At 54.3% G+C, this 20,248-nt stretch overlaps 1 protein-coding gene across 1 annotated transcript in view; it reads left to right on the top strand.

Annotated features, from left to right (window-relative positions):
* The window catches only part of TNK1 (tyrosine kinase non receptor 1), a 29,353-nt gene extending 12,238 nt beyond the window's left edge, over positions 1-17,115 (top strand). The window contains exons 3-14 of the mRNA XM_087714300.1: positions 727-800; positions 4,444-4,638; positions 5,861-6,013; positions 8,060-8,328; positions 9,034-9,160; positions 10,980-11,126; positions 12,185-12,279; positions 12,760-12,966; positions 13,968-14,044; positions 14,148-14,482; positions 15,459-15,554; positions 16,901-17,115. Coding sequence (XP_087570426.1) covers positions 727-800; positions 4,444-4,638; positions 5,861-6,013; positions 8,060-8,328; positions 9,034-9,160; positions 10,980-11,126; positions 12,185-12,279; positions 12,760-12,966; positions 13,968-14,044; positions 14,148-14,482; positions 15,459-15,554; positions 16,901-17,023 — 1,898 coding nt within the window. The 3' untranslated portion in view covers positions 17,024-17,115. The remainder of the gene's footprint in view (positions 1-726; positions 801-4,443; positions 4,639-5,860; positions 6,014-8,059; positions 8,329-9,033; positions 9,161-10,979; positions 11,127-12,184; positions 12,280-12,759; positions 12,967-13,967; positions 14,045-14,147; positions 14,483-15,458; positions 15,555-16,900) is intronic.
* Positions 17,116-20,248: the final 3,133 nt, after the last annotated feature.

Below are 20,248 nucleotides of genomic sequence, written 5' to 3'. Positions count from 1 at the left end.
GAAAGAAAGCTAGCTCACCTTTTTCAGTGCCATTGTAAACTCTGAATGGCCGCTTAACGGTGGCAAGTCGAAGGATGCCTGTAACGGAAGAGCCTGCTCAGAGGTGCCACCTCTCCCAAGTTTCCAGTCCTCATGAGCACCAGAGAGAAAAAGCTGGGGAAGGTTCCTGGATGATACAATGACTCAAAAGGGACAAATGTCTATTTATATGGGATATATAAAGGTCTCCCCTTTCTGATAACTGCTTATGAAGGGGATAAAAATAGCATTTCTCCCCCCCCTCCCCTCCCCTTCCTTTGGCCCCTTTTAAGAACTTGTGGACTTCAACTCCCAGAATTCCTCAGCCAGCAAAGATTTATCCAGAATTCAGCCTGGACGGGACAAGAAGAAATATAAATAGACAGCTTTATCATTTCCCCCCCCCTCCCCATCGTTTCTTAATCATAGATGGTGGGAATACGGTAGCAGATGTAATATATCTTCACTTCAGCAAAATGGCTGCCGGAGGGATTCTGGGAATTGTAGTCCACAAGTCTTAAAGGGCCCACATTTGGCCTATAGAAAGGAACATTATATGGGAATCATTTCCAAGAGATCACGAAGCCCCCCATCACCCCTTAAGTCACCCATCGAGGCAAAGGGGTCTTACCTGCAACCATGACTCGGGTTCGAATTCGGTTCCCCCCCCCCACCGGACTGAGGCATCGTCCCGGTTTTATCTTCCAGGTCAACGGCGGCTCGAAGATGCCTTGAAACGGCGGAAGGGTCAAAGCCAGCGTCCCAAGTCCTGGGTCTATAAGGTGAGTGCTGGGACCCCCCCCCCTCGAAGGGACACGCCGAGAGGGGGGGATTCACAAAATACGCCCCCCCCCTGGGGATTTCTGCAGCCCTGGGAATCCAGCTGTTTTCCTGGGGTGGATTTGGAGAGGTGGGTTTATTTGGGGAGGGGGCGGAGGTGATACCACCACTGGACGAGAGAGGGGAGAATCTTTGTAGCTTGGGGGTTGAACTGTGGGGTCCTGGGTGGGTTTATTGTAGACGTTTTATGACCCACGTAGGGAACCTCATCAGTGCTAGAAGGAAGAGGGGGTTGTGGAGAGGAGGAGGAGGAGGAGGAGGAGGAGGAGGAGGAAGAAGAGGAGGAGAAGAGAGGAGGAGGAGGAGAGAGGAAGAGGAGGAGGAGAAGGGAGGAGGAGAAGGGAGGAGGAGGAGGAGAGAGGAAGAGGAGGAGAAGGGAGGAGGAGGAGGAGAGAGGAGGAGGAGGAGGAGGAGGAGGAGAGAGGAGGAGGAGGAGAGAGGAAGAGGAGGAAGGAGAAGGGAGGAGGAGGAGGAGAGAGGAAGAGGAGGAAGGAGAAGGGAGGAGGAGGAGGAGAGAGGAAGAGGAAGGAGAAGGGAGGAGGAGGAGGAGAGAGGAAGAGGAGGAGAAGGGAGGAGGAGGAGGAGAGAGGAGGAGGAGAGAGGAAGAGGAGGAAGGAGAAGGGAGGAGGAGGAGGAGAGAGGAAGAGGAGGAGGAGAAGGGAGGAGGAGGAGGAGAGAGGAAGAGGAGGAGGAGAAGGGAGGAGGAGAAGGGAGGAGGAGGAGGAGAGAGGAAGAGGAGGAAGGAGAAGGGAGGAGGAGGAGGAGAGAGAAAGAGGAGGAAGGAGAAGGGAGGAGGAGGAGGAGAGAGGAAGAGGAGGAGAAGGGAGGAGGAGGAGGAGAGAGGAAGAGGAGGAGAAGGGAGGAGGAGGAGGAGAGAGGAGGAGGAGAGAGGAGGAGGAGGAAGGAGAAGGGAGGAGGAGGAGGAGAGAGGAAGAGGAGGAAGGAGAAGGGAGGAGGAGGAGGAGAGAGGAAGAGGAGGAGAAGGGAGGAGGAGGAGGAGAGAGGAAGAGGAGGAGAAGGGAGGAGGAGGAGGAGAGAGGAGGAGGAGAGAGGAAGAGGAGGAAGGAGAAGGGAGGAGGAGGAGGAGAGAGGAAGAGGAGGAAGGAGAAGGGAGGAGGAGGAGGAGAGAGGAAGAGGAGGAAGGAGAAGGGAGGAGGAGGAGGAGAGAGGAAGAGGAGGAGAAGGGAGGAGGAGGAGGAGAGAGGAGGAGGAGAGAGGAAGAGGAGGAAGGAGAAGGGAGGAGGAGGAGGAGAGAGGAAGAGGAGGAGGAGAAGGGAGGAGGAGGAGGAGGAGGAGGAGGAGAACAGCTATGGGGTCCTAGGTGGTCTCTTAGCCTGGCTATTTTCTTGCAAACCTTTCATGACCCAACTATGGAACAACCCCAGTGCTACAAAAACACCCACCCACCCCTTTCCCCTTCCAGCACTGATGCTGTTCTCTACTCGGGTCACGAGACGTCCGCGGGGAAAACAACCCCCTCTCTGCCAGCCCAGACAACCCCCTGCCCCTCCCTCCCACCCACCCATCCCCTGTTGCACAACTGACGCGACCCCTGGCATTTGAGCCGTGACCTCATGGCTTCGCCACGCCCCGCACGGGATGCCGGCAGCAGACGCGGCAACTGGCGTGTCCCTCCTTGCCTCCGAGACCTTCCGCCAACTGTCGCCCGGCTGCCCCTCGAGGGCACCCGAACACGCCGAGCTGGCTGCCCTTGCCCGCTCGGCGACGGAAATATGCCCTTCCTGGCATACGGCGGTTTGGGTGGGAGGAAGTTTAGAACGTGCTAATTAAACGTTGGTGTGTTATTGTTGTTTTTTTGTGTGGTTTGTAACAGCAGGTTGCTTTATAGCCAGCCAGATGTTCGGGCTGGCCCTTTAGATCCACCTCTGGATTCCTCCCCAGAGCTCCTAAGAGAGGCAGATGTGCGTCTTTGATGTGTTAAATGAAGGGCCTCGTTGTGGGAGGGAAGCAGTATTTTTATTTATGACAGTCGGTGGTTTTCCAAGTCAGACAGATGTTCGGATTTTATTATATTTTTGTCCCCGTCTCCGGCCCTTCCCAAACCCCCCCTGAGATAGGCAGATGTGGCTGTTGGGTGGTGTCGAGGAGGAAGGGACGCTCTGTTATTAAAGTTGGTCGCAAAGTTAGCCAGATGTGGAGACTGGCTTTTATTATATTTTTATTCCCTTCTCCAGTCTTTCTCAACCACCCTTAAGATAGGCAGATGTGGCTGTTTCGTGGTGTTAAGAGTGGAAATGATATTATTATGCTTGGTGGCAATGCCAGCCAGATGTTCAAACTGGATCCGGCCCGTTTACCAACCTTCCCAAACCCTTAAGATAGGCAGATGTGGCTGTTTCGTGGTGTTAAGAGTGGAAACGATATTATTACGGTTGGTGGCAAAAGCCAGCCAGATGTTCAAACTGGATCCGGCCCGTTTACCAACCTTCCCAAACCCCTAAGATAGGCAGATGTGGCTGTTTCGTGGTGTTAAGAGTGGAAACGATATTATTACGGTTGGTGGCAAAAGCCAGCCAGATGTTCAAACTGGATCCGGCCCGTTTACCAACCTTCCCAAACCCCTAAGATAGGCAGATGTGGCTGTTTCGTGGTGTTAAGAGTGGAAACGATATTATTACGGTTGGTGGCAAAAGCCAGCCAGATGTTCAAACTGGATCCGGCCCGTTTACCAACCTTCCCAAACCCCTAAGATAGGCAGATGTGGCTGTTTCGTGGTGTTAAGAGTGGAAACGACATTATTACGATTGGTGGCAAGGCCAGCCAGATGTTCAAACTGGATCCGGCCCGTTTACCAACCTTCACAAACCCCTAAGATAGGCAGATGTGGCTGTTTCGTGGTGTTAAGAGTGGAAACGACATTATTACGATTGGTGGCAAGGCCAGCCAGATGTTCAAACTGGATTCGGCCTGTTTACCAACCTTCACAAACCCCTAAGATAGGCAGATGTGGCTGTTTCGTGGTGTTAAGAGTGGAAACGATATTATTACGGTTGGTGGCAAAAGCCAGCCAGATGTTCAAACTGGATCCGGCCCGTTTACCAACCTTCCCAAACCCCTAAGATAGGCAGATGTGGCTGTTGGGTGGTGTTAAGAAGGGAAGCCATTTATCCCTGCGGTGGGTTGCGCAATCAGCCAGATGTTGAGCCTGGATTTGGGCTATTTTAAAAATCCACTTGCTCCCCCTTTTCGGCAAAACCGCGCCACTCGTTTGCTTAACAACCGTGATGTTTTGCTTAACGACCGTGGAGGGGTTTTTTTCACTTTATGGCTGCGGCGTTCGCATAACGACAGCCGCCCGAAACATCGTGAGATCACGCGAACGATCTCTTTTACGACCGTTAGGATTGACGACCGTGAAGGGACAGGCTCCGTGACGGTCACAACTCGAGGACGCTCTGTGTTGTGATTTCGACTCTGTTAGTGACGTCTTCCTGCCTCTCCTCAGCGGCCCCCAGTTGTCGTGATTTGGGCATTTAGAGCACCTGTATTCTCCCGCGGGCAGCTGCTTCGTGGCATCGTGATGGGCACTGATGCCATTTCTCTCTCTTTCTTTGCCCCCGCCAGATGTTCACAGGGGTTCGGAGCCCCGAAAGCGAAGAGACCCCCAACTCCCAGCCCCCGGACCCTCCCCGGCTGGACACGGACGCCTCCCTCAAATGTCTGATCAGCGAGTGGGACCTCCGTATCTGCGAGCGGCTGGGTGACGGATGCTTTGGGGTGGTACATCGCGCCGAGTGGCACGCGCCCGGCGGCGCCTTGGTAAGCACCTGGCCTTTTGGCCCATCTGCTGCCAAGCTCTCTCGGCCTGCGCCTGGCCGAACTAGGCGCCCGTGTCGTTACAGGCACTCCTCGACTTACAATGGTTCACTTAGTGGCCATTCGAAGTCACTGATAAGTGACTTACGACCGTTTTTCACACTTACGACCGTGGCAAGCAACCCTATGAGCAAAATTCAGACGGTTGGCCACTAATTCCTCATTATGACCTTCATGGGGGGATCTGGATTCACTTAACGACCGTGCGAGTCGTTTCACCGTTGCCGTGATTCCCTTAACAACCGAAGGAAGGTCGTAAAAGAAGGGGGAAATTTCGCTTCCCAAATGTCTCACTTAGCATCGGAAATGTGGGCCTCCGTTGCCGTCGTAAGTCGAGGAGCGTCTGTAAAATGCGAACGGGTCCAACTTGGCCGAAGAGACGGTCCGTTGCCACTGTTCCCATTACCGTCCGTCTCTGGCTTGCGACCGTTCAAACCGACAGTGGCAAGGCGAGGGATTTACGACTCATCCTCAGACTTACGACCCTCGATGCATTAGCCACCGTTCGGCGACCAAAATCCAGGCGCTTGGCAGCCGGCACGTGTCTACGACGGTTTGCTTGAAGCTGGGTTTGTTTAACGACCACGTGGCTCACTTAACAACGGCAGTGATTCTCTGAACTGCCGTATGGAGCCAAATGGTCAAACTGAGCGAGACGCTCTTAATAACCGTCCGGCTCGGCAATGGAAATTCCCCTTTTCAGCTGCGGTCGTAAAGTCGAGGACTGCCTGTCCTGGGTGGGCAGGGGGAGGGGGAAGCTGCAGGGAGCATGTTCTGTGTCCCAGCCCCTCCTAGTCCCCCCCCCCAGGAGAAGGGCCTTCTCTCTATTTCCCAAAGGCTTCCGCAGATCAGAACAGCCAGGAATATCGGGAGAAGGAAAGGGCACCACCAGGTGATCCAATGCTGAGCCATTGATGGCTTTTAAAGAAAACCAGGGTCCAAATCGGCAACAGGCGGCCAACGGAGATCTCTCAGCCCACCAGAATCTCCAGATTCCGGGTTCTTGTGCCGCAGTCGTATTTCGCACCCGTTTGCCCTTTCTAGAACTTTCCCCATAGAAAGGGGAAAGGACACCAAGAGGTGTTCCCTTAATTTAATTTAATTTAATTTAACTCTGGCATCCCCGAGATGGGTCTCGTCCAACCGTCTTTTTGCCTCCTCCCAGATCCCGGTGGCCGCCAAGACGCTGCGTTCCGACGTCTCCTCCGACCCGGGGGCCCTGATTGACTTCCTCAATGAGGTCAACGCCATGTGCTGCCTGGATCACCCCCATCTCCTCCGCCTCCACGGCGTGGTGCTCACCCAGCCCCTCAAGATGGTAAGAGGGACCTGCACCCCCCCCCAACGACTCGCCTGCAGAGGTTGGGGGGGGCAGGATCTCCTTGCTTGAGCAGGGGGGTTGGGCTAGATGACCTCCAGGGTCCCTTCCAACTCTGCTATTCTGTTATTCTGGGGTTGGACTAGATGGCCTCTAAGGTCCCTTCCAATGTTATTCTGAGGAAAGGGGTTGGGCTAGATGGCCACCAAGGTCCCTTCCATCTCTGCTATTCTGTTATTCTGAGCAGGGGGGCTGGGCTAGATGACCTCCAGGGTCCCTTCCAACTCTGCTATTCTGTTATTCTGGGGTTGGACTAGATGGCCTCTAAGGTCCCTTCCAACGTTATTCTGAGGAAGGGGTTGGGCTAGATGGCCACCAAGGTCCCTTCCATCTCTGCTATTCTGTTATTCTGAGCAGGGGGGGTTGGGCTAGATGACCTCCAGGGTCCCTTCCAACTCTGCTATTCTGTTATTCTGGGGTTGGACTAGATGGCCTCTAAGGTCCCTTCCAATGATATTCTGAGGAAGGGGTTGGGCTAGATGGCCACCAAGGTCCCTTCCATCTCTGCTATTCTGTTATTCTGAGCAGGGGGGCTGGGCTAGATGACCTCCAGGGTCCCTGCCAACTCTGCCATTCTGTCATTCTGGGGTTGGACTAGATGGCCTCTAAGGTCCCTTCCAATGTTATTCCGAGGAAGGGGTTGGGCTAGATGGCCACCAAGGTCCCTTCCATCTCTGCTATTCTGTTATTCTGAGCAGGGGGGCTGGGCTAGATGACCTCCAGGGTCCCTTCCAACTCTGCCATTCTGTCATTCTGGGGTTGGACTAGATGGCCTCTAAGGCCCCTTCCAATGATATTCTGAGGAAGGGGTTGGGCTAGATGGCCACCAAGGTCCCTTCCAACTCTGCTATTCTGTTATTCTGAGCAGGGGGGGTTGGGCTAGATGACCACCAGGGTCCCTTCCAACTCTAATTATTCGGTAAGGGTCTCCTCCTTGAGCAGGGGGCTGGACTAGATGACCTATAAGGCCCCTCCCAACTCTATTATTCTGTTATTCTGAGCAGGGGTTGGGCTAGATGACCTCCAGGATCCCTTCCAACTTTTGTTATTCTGTTATTCTGAGCAGGGAGCTGGACTAGATGACCTCCAGTGTACCTTCCAACCCTGTTATTCTGTTATTCTGAGCAGGGGGCTGGACTAGATGACCTATAAGGCCCCTTCCAACTCTATTATTCTGTTATTCTGAGCAGGGGTTGGGCTAGGTGACCTCCAGGATCCCTTCCAACTTTTGTTATTCTGTTATTCTGAGCAGGGGGCTGGACTAGATGACCTATAAGGCCCCTTCCAACTCTATTATTCTGTTATTCTTAGCAGGGGTTGGGCTAGATGACCTCTGGGATCCCTTCCAACTTTTGTTATTCTATTATTCTGAGCAGGGGGTTGGACTAGATGACCTCCAGGGTCCCTTCCAACTCTATTATTCTGTTATTCTGAGCAGGGGTTGGGCTAGATGACCTCCAGGGTCCCTTCCAACTTTTGTTATTCTGTTATTCTGAGCAGGGGGTTGGACTAGATGACCTCTGAGGTCCCCTCCAACTCTATTATTCTGTTATTCTGAGCAGGGGTTGGGCTAGATGACCTCCAGGGTCCCTTCCAACTTTTGTTATTCTGTTACTCTGAGCAGGGGGCTGGACTAGATGACCTATAAGGCCCCTTCCCACTCTGCTATTCTGAGCAGGGGCTGGACTAGATGACCTCCAAGGCCCCTTCCCACTCTGCTATTCTGTTATTATGAGCAGGGGTTGGGCTAGATGACCTCCAAGGCCCCTTCCAACTCTGCTATTCTGTTATTCTGAGCGGGGGGCTGGACTAGATGACCTCCAGTGTACCTTCCAACTCCTGTTATTCGGTTAAATTCTCCCGAGCGGCTGCTGGTGGTGGTTGAAGATCAGGAAGGCCCGAAAGATCTGCCGAGTTAATTTGCAGGTTCCGAAGACGGGGATGATGGGCTCGTGGGAGCCACGGTTGAGCCCTTTCTCTTGGCAGGTCACGGAATTGGCCACGCTGGGCTCGCTCTACGACCGGCTCCAGCCGCCCTTCCCACTGCACCAGCTCTGGAGGTATGCCGCGCAAGTCGCCGCGGCTATGGCTTACCTGGAGTCCAAGCTCTTCGTCCACCGGGATCTGGCTGCCCGCAACATCCTCCTCGTCTCCGAGGACCACGTCAAGATCGGCGACTTCGGCCTGATGCGCCCGCTCTCCAGCAAGACCGACCGCTACGTCATGTCCGCCCACCGGCGCATACCGTTCGCCTGGTAAGGCTCCCCGAAGCGGGGGGGGGAGGGTTTAACCGCCTCTTTCCCCCCCGTCTCCTCAGCGGTCATGAGGACTAGCGCCTTGCCGTGTGCTGTCGAGACCTGAACGAAGGAATGCGCCTCGTCAGGATTTAAGGAAGGGATCTGAGGTGAAATTTGGAGAAATGCTCCGATCGTCCTCTCGCTGACCCCTTTGGCGAATCGTGGTTTGTTTGTGCTTAAGATCGAATCTCGGCTTGCAAATTTCCTTCTGATCTATATATTTCGAGCTGTACGAAGGATTGGTGCTTTAGGCAAGCAGTCCTCGATTTACGACCACAGTTGAGCCCGAAAGTTATGTTGCGATACTTGTACTTCCTTAGTGAAGTGAGGGGAAGTGAGGGGAACCGAATGTCAACCCCTAAAGTTACCAGGATGAGGAAAGGGGGGGGGGGGAAGCGCATTCCATGCATAGTTTCGGCTAGAGTTGAATCTCAGATTACCGCAGCAGCATTGGGCCCCCCGTTTTGGTCATAAGTCGAGGACTGGCTGTATCATCCTGATGGCGCCATTTTGAATTTTGTTTTTTTGCGCTTTGCCCATTTTATTTGGCCTCGGCACCGTTAAACCCCCCCCCCTTCTGCCCTCCCCAGGTAAGCTGGGGGTGGGGGCATCCCTCCAAAGCCCACCAGGTGAATGACCCCCCCCCCTTTGCTGCCCCTCCAGGTGCGCCCCCGAGAGTCTGCGCCTGGGCATCTTCACCAGCGCCTCGGACGTCTGGATGTTCGGCGTGACCCTCTGGGAGATGTTTTCGTACTGCGAGGAGCCCTGGGTGGGCTTGTCGGGCAGGCAGGTGAGGAGGAGAGGGGAGGGGGCTCTTCCCTCAAACTAGGCGCTCCCACCTAGAGCCCAGCGCCCGTCGCGGGGGGGGGATGCTGGGAAACGTAGCGTGAGGCCTCAATCGACCCACGGAACAGAAGCTGCCTTCGGGAGGGGTGGGGGCTTCACCCCTGGGGGCTTCTTCCCCAATTGGTCAGAAATGGGGGAGGGCCTCCTGCTTGGGTGGGAGGGGGTCAGACTAGATGATCTCCAGGGTCCCTTCCAGCTCTGCTCATCTGCACTCTGGTGGTCGTAGGGCCAGGCAGCTGCGGGGGGCCGGAATGGCTCAGAGGCTGCGTGCTTTCCGATAGGGGGCTGAGGGGAGCGGAGAGGCTTTGCCAGGGAGGGCAAAAAAGTCAAGATGGCGGCCAGGCAAGGGGGCATTCAAAATGTGTGGGTTTTTTTTTTCCCCCATGGATAAAAATGGGCAAAGGTTTGATGACCTAGAGGCAGTTTGGTTCATGGATTGAGGCGTCAGGCTAGAGACCAGGAGACTGGGAGTTCTAGCCCCACCCTTAGGCATGTAAGCAGTTGGGGGACTTCAGACCAATCACTGGGAGACCGTGAGTTCTAGTGCCACCTTAGGCATAAAAGGGACTGGGTGACTTGGGGCCAAGTACCAGGAGACGGTGAATTATAGTCCTATGTTAGGCATGTAAGCGACTGGGTGACTTTAATCCAACCACTAGGGGACTGGGAGTTCTAGTCCCACCTTAGCTGTGAAAGCTGGCTGGGTGACTTTAGTCCAACCACCAGGAGACTGGGAGTTCTAGTCTCACCACTGGCATAAAAGGGACCGGGTGACTTTGGGCCAAGTACCAGGAGACAGTGAATTATAGTCCTATGTTAGGCATGTAAGCGACTGGGTGACTTTAGTCCAACCACTAGGGGACTGGGAGTTCTAGTCCCACCTTAGGCATGAAAGCTGGCTGGGTGACCAACCACCAGGGGACTGGGAATTCTAGTCCCACCTTAGGCGTGAAAGCTGGCTGGGTGACCAACCACCAGGGGACTGGGAATTCTAGTCCCACCTTAGGCGTGAAAGCCAGCTGGGTGACTTTAGTCTAACCACCAGAGGACTGGGAGTTCTAGTCCCACCTTGGGCGTGAAAGCTGGCTGGGTGACCAACCCCCAGGGGAGTGGGAATTCTAGTCCCACCTTAGGTGTGAAAGCTGGCTGGGTGACTTTAGTACAACCACCAGGGGACTGGGAGTTCTAGTCCCACCTTAGGCGTGAAAGCTGGCTGGGTGACCAACCACCAGGAGACTGGGAATTCTAGTCCCACCTTAGCCGTGAAAGCTGCCTGGGTGACTTCAGTCCAACCACCAGGAGACTGGGAGTTCTAGTCCCACCTTAGGCATGAAAGCCAGCTGGGTGACTTTAGCCCAACCACCAGGAGACTGGGAGTTCTAGTCCCACCTTAGGTGTGAAAGCCGGCTGGGTGACTTCGGGCCACTCACCAGGAGACGGGGAGTTCTAGTCCCACCTTAGGCCTGAAAGCCACCTGAACGACGGTGGGCCAATCTCTAGGAGACGGGGAGTTCTAGCGCGTGAAAGCTGGGTGACTTTGGGCTGGTCCCTCCCTCAGCCCAACCCACCCCGCAGGGTTGTTGTGGAGGGGGGAGGGAAATAGGCAAAGGGAGGAATATCCGGCATCTCCTGATTATCAAAATAACGAAGACAGCATACATTATTTTATTTTTTCCAAAATTAAAAAATGGACTCGGATGCAGAGCGTTTTTTTCTGCGCCTAACCTTTGTTTCCCCTTCCTGACACCCGTCCCTCAACACAGATCATGATCAAGATTGACCGCGAAGGAGGGCGCTTAGAAAGGACGGAGGATTGCCCCCGGAGCATCTACGCCCTGGCGCTGAAATGCTGGGCTCACAACCCGGAAGAGAGGCCCAAATTCCGGGAAATCATCCACCTGTTGCAGGAGGTGAGAGGAAAACGCTTGGGTTCACACAACACCTGGGGTGGGTCAGGGCTGGCGGGGGGTTGGTGGGGAGGAGAGAAGAAGGCCATCGTGGTGCCCGGAATATCTAGATTCCTGTCTGGCCACCAACTGGCCAGGTTGGGACTGCCGGGTGGCTGGCATCAGCCAATTTAGGGGCAGGGCCTTCCAAACGTGGCCCCTTGAAGACTCGTGGACTTCAACTCCCAGAATTCCACAGCGAGCTGAGGGATTCTGGGAGTTGAAGTCCACAAATCTTAAAGGAGCCATGTTTGGAGACCTTAAAGTATGAAGAGATGTGGACTTCAACTCCCAGAGTTCCATAGTGAGTTAGGGAATTCTGGGAATTGAAGTCCACAAGTCTTAAAGGAGCCATGTTTGGTTTAACGTATGAAGATATGTGGACTTCAACTCCCAGAATTCCACAGCGAGCTGGAGAATGCTGGGAGTTGAAGTCCACAAATCTTAAAAGGGGCCATATTTGGAGATCTTAAAGTATGAAGATATGTGGACTTCAACTCCCAGAATTCCACAGCGAGCTGAGGGATTCTGGGAGTTGAAGTCCACAAATCTTAAAGGGGCCATGTTTGGAGATCTTAAAGTATGAAGATATGTGGACTTCAACTCCCAGAGTTCCACAGCGAGCTGAGGGATTCTGGGAATTGAAGTCCACAAATCTTAAAAGGAGCCATGTTTGGAGACCATGTTTGGTTTAACGTATGAAGAGATGTGGACTTCAACTCCCAGAATTCCACATTGAGTTGGGGAATTCTGGGAATTGAAGTCCACAAGTCTTAAAGGAGCCATGTTTGGAGACCATGTTTGGTTTAACGTATGAAGATATGTGGACTTCAACTCCCAGAGTTCCACAGCGAGCTGAGGGATTCTGGGAGTTGAAGTCCACAAGTCTTAAAGGAGCCATGTTTGGAGACCGTGTGGCAAGAAAGGTTGCCAGAAGCTCACTTCATGGCCGTCTCGCTTAGCGACGGGGATGTTGCCCTCTCGCATCTTTTTTGACCACGCCGTGTCTCTTTCGAACGCAGCTCCGTCCCAAAGAGATGACGGCCAGCCGTGGGTTTGAGGAGCCCGGCTGGCTCAGGCTGGAAGCCAACGACCCGGTCACTATTATCGAAGGCGGGTGAGTGAGGATGCCGGGACCCTATTTTATTTGGGGGGGTGGGAAAGGGGTCTGCTCCCCTTCTGCCCCCTCCCCAATTTCCGAACCAACCTATCCCTTCAGCTCCATCCTGCTGCTTTTTTCGAGTTTCTAGTCCTCAATATCCAATTCCTCTTCTTTCCTCTGCTCCTACAGTTGTTTGGAGGGCAGGGATCCGTGAGGGCATCTAGGCCAACCCCCTTCCTGCTCATCTCTTATCTATCTAGCATCAGATTTCTAGCCATCTTGGTTTATTTCTTTGTCCGCGACTCTTAGCTGAGATGTTGCAAGTTTTAAAAAATGCCACAAATTCCCTCTCGTCCAAAACTTTCCTCGGCTTTCTAGGTTGATGGGAGCTGTAGTCCGAGTCGTTGAAAATGGAGGGTCCCCAAAACCCCAACGGGGATTTCTGGGGGGGGGGGGTGTATTCCTCTCATCCCCCCTCCTTTCTCGCCCCTCCAGCCCCGAATCCTCCACCTGGCGAGGGCAGAACAAGCGGACGCTCAAAGTGGGCATCTTCCCGTCTTCCGTCGTGGCAGCCACCGAGGACGGAGCGCCCCCTGTTGGAGCCCCGCGGATCAGCCACCCCATCCGAAGCTCCTTCCTTCACCTGAGTCACGGGGATCTCGACCCTGAGAGAGGATGGGGGTCTCCGGACCAAAAGGAGGAGTACGTCAGGGGTGGGGTGGGGTGGGTACACTGCTGCCGCAGTCATGCGAGGACCGGTCGTAAATTACTTTCTTCGTGCTGTTCTAACCTCGAATGGCCATAAGTGCGAGGACTGGTCATAAGGCACTTTGTCCATGCCGTTCTAACTTTGAACGGTCATAAGTGCGAGGACCAGTCGTAAGTCACTTTCTTCGTGCCATTCTAACTTCGAATAGCCATAAGCGTGAGGACTGGTCGTAAGTCACTTTCTTCGGGCCATTCTAACGTTGAACGGTCATAAGTGCGAGGACTGGTCGTAAGTCACTTTCTCTGTGCCGTTCTAACTTTGAATGGTCATAAGTGCGAGAACCAGTCGTAAGTCACTTTGTCCATGCCGTTCTAACTTCGAATGGTCATAAGTGCGAGGACCAGTCGTAAGTCACTTTGTCCGTGCCGTTCTAACTTTGAATGGTCATAATTGCGAGGACCAGTCATAAGTCACTTTCTTCGTGCCGTTCTAACTTCGAACGGTCATAAGTGCGAGGACTGGTCGTAAGTCACTTTCTCTGTGCCGTTCTAACTTTGAATGGTCATAAGTGCGAGGACCAGTCGTAAGTCACTTTCTTCATGCCATTCTAACTTCGAATGGTCATAAGTGCGAGAACCAGTCGTAAGTCACTTTGTCCGTGCCGTTCTAACTTCGAATGGTCATAAGTGCAAGGACCAGTCGTAAGTCACTTCGTGCCGTTCTAACTTCAAACGGTCATAAATGCGAGAACCGGTTTTGAGTCACTTTCTCCATGCCGTTCTAACTTCGAACGGTCCTAAGTGCGAGGACCGGTGGTAAGTCACTTTGTCCGTGCCGTTCTAACTTCAAACGGTCATAAGTCCGACAACCGGTTAGATGTCACTTTCTCCGTGCCGTTGTAACTTCGGGGGAGGGGGCTAAACAAATTGGTTATAAGCCGAGGACTGCTCCTCATCGGCCGTCGCTAAACGTAACGTGGATGTCTTTCTCCTAGGAAAAAAACGAAGCCGCGTGCGGCGAATCCCGGCCCGCAGAGTCCCAGCAAGAACAAGCAGCTGCTGCAGCTGTCCCGTGAGTCTCCCCCTCCCCTTCAGGGCGGGTTTGGGGGGGGGGTCTTCCACCCCCACCCACCCGCCTTTTATTAACCCCCTCCCCGCACTGCTGCCCCCTACAGGCCTCTCCAAGAGCCTGGAGTCCATTTCCGAGTGCTCCCTCCTGCGGCTCAAACCGAAGTTCCCCCCTTTCCGGATGGACGGACCAAATAGGGCCGCCCAGCGCCGGTTTAGCGACCTCCCCACCCCGCAGCCAGACAGCCGCAGCCCCAAGCCGGCCAGCCGCATCCCGAACCCGGCACTGCCTTCCTGGGCGCTGCCCAAGGCGGAGGCCACGGGGGCCAAAGAGAAGGACCAGCGAGGGGGCCGCGCGGGGGCCCCCAAAGGCGCCGCGGGGCCACTTCCTCCCGGCGGGCAGAGGCTGACCATGGGCGAGATCGAGAGGAAGATCAAGGAGGTAAGATGCCCGCGGGGGTCAACGGGGGCACCCTGAGGGCATCCATCCGGGCCTCGACCTCCGCGTCTGGATGTGGGCTGCCCGGGGGGGGGGGCAATTTCCCCAGGGAGGGATCGGCGGCGGACGGAACAGCTTCCAATAAGATTCCCACGAAGGGAAAAGAGACCACCAGGAGATGTTTGCAGAGCTCAGAAAGACGTATTGGGGAAAACCCCTTGGAAAAAATTCCTTACAGGCGGTCCTCGACTTACAACGGTTCATTTAGTGACCGTTCAAAGTTCCAACGGTGCGGCGAAAGGCCCCGTGTCACCCGTTCTCGCACTTACGACCGCTAGCGACGCGATCCAAATTCAGACAAACGTGGAAGCTGGCATGTACTTATGTCCCGGGGGGGAGGGCGGGGGTGCGTGTGTGTGCCATGTGATCCCTTTTTGCGACCTTCCGACGAGCAACGTCGCTGGGGAAGCCACTGCTTCGCTTAACGACCGTGCGGCTCGTTTTTTTTTTTAACAACTGCCACCATTCGTTTAACCGCTCCGGGGGGGGGGGTCCGAAAGGCGGCGAAACAGGGCGAAACTCCCTTTGCCGCGGTCTCGCTTAGCGGCGGGAGTGGTTGGCCTCGATTCCGGTCGTAAGTGCGAGGACCACCCCGTACGAAAGGGATCCTTTCTTCCAATGTGTCCGATTTCTATCTTCCTTCCCCAAATCCGCCTGGGAGGGAGGCTCAGGTCCCTCGTCCTGCTGAACTGGGTTCAGAGATGGGTTTTGTAGTCCCAGAGACGTGGCATCGGAAGGACTGGCCCAGCGTTGAAGGGGGAGGAGGCTCCTGGGCTCACAATGGGCAGCCCCTTCCCCATTTGGCAACTATTCCTTCTTCTGAGAGCCCCCTCCCCAAAAGCGAAGGGGTTTTGGGGGGTGGGCTGCCCCGGGGACCCCCGGTTGACGCTGCCCCCTTGTGTCCTCCCCCCCCCCACAGGTGGAGGAGAGGGTCCACGGTGTGACCACGGAGGAGTGCCTGGAGGCGCTGCGGATGAATGGCTGGGAGGTCCCCAAAACCATCCAGCTGTTGAAGGTGGGCGCCTGGTGGGGATTTTGGGGAGGGGGTCCTTCCACGCCCAGCGGTGGCTTTAGGGGAGGGTGAGGAGGGGAGGAGGGAGAGGTGGCCGCCCGGATTGGGTTGGGGTCCTTCTTTATATCATCTTTTCTTTCCTTCGTCCCTTCCTTCTTTCCTCCCTCGTCCTTCCCTCCACTATCCCTTCTTTTCTGGCTTTTATCCCTCCCCTTCCTTCCTTCCTTTTTTCCTTCCTTCATTTTGCTTTCCTTCCTTTGTCCCCCGTCTCCCTTCCGATCTTCCTTTCCTTTCCCCCCATCTTCCCTTTTCCTTCCTTTCCTCTCATTCTTTCCCTTCATTCCTTCTTCTTCCAACTTGTTTTCCTTTCTTCCCTCCCTTTTCTCCCTCCCTTCCGCCTTCCTTCGTCTCGATCTCTTCTTCCTTTCCTTTATTTCCTTTCTCCCCCCTCTTCCCTTTTCTTTCCCTCTCCTTATCCCTTCCTTTCTTCCCCCTTTCCTTCCGTCTCTCCCTCTCCTTTTCCTTCTGTTCCTCCCTCCTTCCGTTTCTTTCCATCCTCTCCTTCCTTCCCTCTTATCCCTTCCTTTTGTTCCCTTTTTCCTTCCTTCCCTTCCTTTATTCCTTCTATTCCTCCCTCCCTCCATTTTCCTTCCCTTTGCTTCCATCCTCTCCTTCCTTCCCTCTTCGTATACCTTCCTTTCTTTCCCTTTTTCCTTCCTTCCCTCCCTCTCCTTTACCTTCTATTCCTTCCTCCCTCCATTTTCCTTCCATCATCTCCTTCCTTCCCTCCTTCCTATCCTCTTATCCCTTCCTTTCTTCCTTTTCATCCTTCCTTCCCTCCCTCTCCTTTTCCTTCTATTCCCCCTCCCTCCGTTTTCCTTTCATCCTCTCCTTCCATTCTCCTCCTTATCCTCTTCTTATCCCTTCCTTTCTTCCTTTTCATCCCTTCCTTCCCCCCTTTTTCCTTCCTTCCTTCCCTCCCTCTCCTTTCCTTTTTATTCCTTCCTCCCTCCATTGTCCTTCCATCCTCTCCTTCCTTCCCTCCCATCCCTTTTCATTCCTTCCCTCCCTTTCCTTTTCCTTCTATTCCTTCCTCCGTTTTTCTTCCTTTCCTTCCCTCCTCTCCTTCCTTTCCTCCTTATCCCTTATTCCCTTTTTCCTTCCTTCCCTCCCTCCTCTTCCTTCTATTCTTCCATTTTCCTTCCCTTTCCTTCCTTCCCTCCCTTTTTCTTTCCTTCCCTCCCTCTCCTTTTCCTTCCATCCTCTCCTTCCTTCCCTTATCCCTTCCTCCCCCCCTCTTTCCCTCCTCTCCTCCCTCGTTCTTCTCTCCTTATCCCTCCCTCCCACAGGTCAACCAGCTCTTCAACCTGAGTTCTCTCTCGTGGGACGAATGTCGTCGTATCCTGGAGAAACACCGCTGGAACCTGGCCATGGCCTCCCGCTACGTCCTCAGCCGGGGGCTCCGGACCTGAGCAGGCCCCTTGGGAGGGCAGAGTGGGGGTCCCGGGGGGGGCAGGATCCCCCCCAGCCTCCCCCAGCCCCCTCCAAGGACTCCTGGCTGATTGTCCAGCCCCAAGCCAGCCAGCCCCCTCTTCCTTTTGGCCAAAGAGACACCGAAGACCGTGGTCCAGTTGGCCAGCCTGCAGGCGCAGCCCTCCTCTGAACCTCAGGACACAAGGTGCTAGTCCTCTTTGAGGAGGGACACCTCAACTGGGCTGCCCCGTTGTTAAAAAGGGGGCTCCCGTTTTATAACTCTGCAGTTTTCCTTATTTATAAGCACGGAGAGCTGGGACTATTTAGATTTTATTCTTCCCTGCGTGGACGCTCGCTGTATTTGGGGGGGTGGGCAGAATGGGGAGGGGGGAGGCATAGCCCCCTCCCCAAACGCCCAGGTTCCCAAAGGGGTGAGAGGGGGGGCAGCGGTGCCTTTCGGGGGTCTCTTTTTTATGTAAATAGGGGTTACCGTACAATAAAGGTGAGCATCGGTTCATGGGCTCTTGGCTTGCCTCTGCAGGAGGAAGAGGAAGATGGAAGTGTGGGGGGGGGCAGAAGAATAGGAAGAGGGGAAAAAGGAGGAAGAGGTGAAGAGGAGGAGGAAGCGGGAAGAGGAGAGGAAGAGGAGGGTGCAGGGAAGAGGAGGAAGGAAAGAGGCAGGAAAGGAAGAGGAAAAGAGGCAGGGAGGAGGGGAAAAGGGAGGAAGAGTTGAGAAAGAGGGGGAATAGTGGGGAAGGAGGAAGAGGGGAGGAGGAAGGGAAATGGAAGAGAAGAAATGGCAAGGGGAGGGGGGACAAGTGGGAAGAGGGGAGGAAAAGGAGGAAGAAGGGAGGAAGGGAAGAATGGGGAGAGGAGGGGAAAAGGAAGAGGTGAAGAAGAGGAGGGGAACAATGGGAAGAGGGGGAAAGGAGGACGAGGGGAGGAGGAAGGGAAATGGAAGAGAAGAAATGGCAAGGGGAGGGGGGACAAGTGGGAAGAGGGGAGGAAAAGGAGGAAGAGGGGAGGAATGGAAGAGTGGGGAGAGGAGGGGGAAAGGCAGACTCAGGGAAAAGAGGCAGGGAGGAGGGGAAGAGGCGAGAAGGAGGAGAAAATTGGGAAGAGGGGTAAAGGAGGAAGAGGCCAAGAGGAGGAGGAAGGGAAGAATGGAGGAAGGGAAGAAGGGAAGCGAAGTGGCAGGGGAGGAGGAGGAGGAGGAAGGGAGAAGTGGGAAGAGGAGAAGAAAAGGAGGAAGAGGGGAGGAAGGGAATAGTGGGGAGGGGGGAAAGGAAGAGGTGAGGAAGAGGAGGGGAACAGTGGGAAGAGGGGGAAAGGAGGAAGAGGGGAGGAGGAAGGGAAGAGTGTGAAGAGGAGGGGGAAAGACAGACTCAGGGAAGAGGAAAAGAGGCAGGAAGGAGGGGAAGAGGCGAGAAGGAGGAGAAAATTGGGAAGAGGGGGAAAGGAGGAAGAGGCAAAGAGGAGGAGGAAAGGAAGGGAAGAATGGAGGAAGGGAAGAAGGGAAGCGAAGTGGCAGCGGAGGAGGAGGAGGAGGAGGAAGGGAGAAGTGGGAAGAGGAGAGGAAGATGCAGGGATGAGGAGGGAGGAAAGAGGAAGTAAAGAGAAAAAGAGGCAGGGGGTAGGGGAAGAGGAAGGAAGAGGTGAGAAGGAGGGGAACAGTGGGAAGAGGGGGAAAGGAGGAAGGGGGAAGAAGGGAAGTAGAAGAGTAGAGGAAAAGGAGGAAGAGAAGAAGGGGAAGAGAAGGGGAAAGGCAGACTCGGGGAAGAGGAAAAGAGGCAGAGAGAAGGGAAAGAGGAGGGGGAAAAGGAGGAAGAGGTGAGGATGCAGGGAAGAGGAGGAAGGAAAGAGAAAGAAAGAAAGAAAGAAAGAAAGAAAGAAAGAAAAAGGCAGGGAGGAGGAGGAGGAAGGAAGAAGTGAGGAAGAGGAGGGGGCAGCCGAGAGGAAGACTCACTCCTAGGGCACTTTCTCTTCTGGCTTTAACAGCTGGTCCTCGACATAGGACCATTCCCTTAATGACCGTCAGAAATTACGATGCAGTGAAAAAATTAACTTTATGTCCGGTCCTCACACTTACGTTAGCAGTGATGGACTGAGGACATGAAGAGGGTTTATTATATTTTCCAGAGTTTCCCAACGCTTCTGGAGCCGTTTCCCCCCCAGTCCAAAACCAGCACTTTGGACTAGATGACCTCAAAGGGCCCTTCCAGCTCCGTTATTATTCGGTTATTCAGAAACTGCGGGAGCTTCATCCCTGGAGGCTTTCAAGAAGAGACTGAACTGCCCTTGGTCAGAAATAGTGCAGGCTCTCCTGCTTGGCCGGTGGGTTGGACTAGATGACCTCCAGGGACCCTTCCAACTCTGTTAAATATAACGTGGTCACTCTCGACCAACGTTCCGGCCACTTCCAGCCCCTCCATCACTTCTACGTTAGTAACAATTAGACACGGTTATTTGATAATGCTTGACTTACGACCACAGTGGAGTCCCACCTTTCCGTCGCTAAGTGAAACATTGGCGAAACCTGTTTCGCCCCATCTTAACGTCCTTTCCCTTCCACCGTTGCTAAGTGAATCCGGATTCCCCGTTGACTTCGCTCGTCGGAAGGTTCGCAGAAGCAGATTCCCTGATCGCAGGACACTGCCGCCGTCATAAATACGAGCCAGTTTCCAATTTTGATGACGGGACCAGGGGAGGCGATGTGGCAATTGGTCATAAGTGTGGGGAAACGGCCATACATATGAGTCGGTTTCCAAGTCTGGATTTTTGACGTCGTGACCAACGGGGATGTGGGAACAGTCCTCAGTGTGAAACGCGATCGTAAGTCATTCCCCTCCCAATGCCGTAAACTTTGGTCGTTAAGCGAATGGTTGCAATTGGAGGAATATTTTGCATTGGCACCCACTCTCGCATCGAGAGATGTGAGTCATCAACCCAATGAAATCAACAATTAATCCACCAAAGAGGAAAAAATTAGCAAATTAACATATTTATTCATTTTTTTGGTTCAGCTTGGAAACTCAAAAGTTCCTTCGTCCGCGGGACCCAAAAGGGCATCCTTGCAAAGGAAGGGGGGGTGTTGCAGCGCGCTTGACCTCCCAAAACTAGCTCCGAGCCTAGCCTCCACACGAGGGGTGGGAACTACAAAACCCATCACCCGTGCCACCGGTCGGAGAAGATGAATCGGAACCCCAAACTTGGAGACCTGTCCA

Source organism: Thamnophis sirtalis, unplaced genomic scaffold (genome assembly GCF_051295495.1).
Source record: "Thamnophis sirtalis isolate CommonGarterSnake01/CBP01778 unplaced genomic scaffold, rThaSir2_p1.2 scaffold_4, whole genome shotgun sequence".
Taxonomy (NCBI): Eukaryota; Metazoa; Chordata; class Lepidosauria; order Squamata; family Natricidae; genus Thamnophis; species Thamnophis sirtalis.
This window is presented reverse-complemented; position numbering and strand designations above follow the sequence as displayed.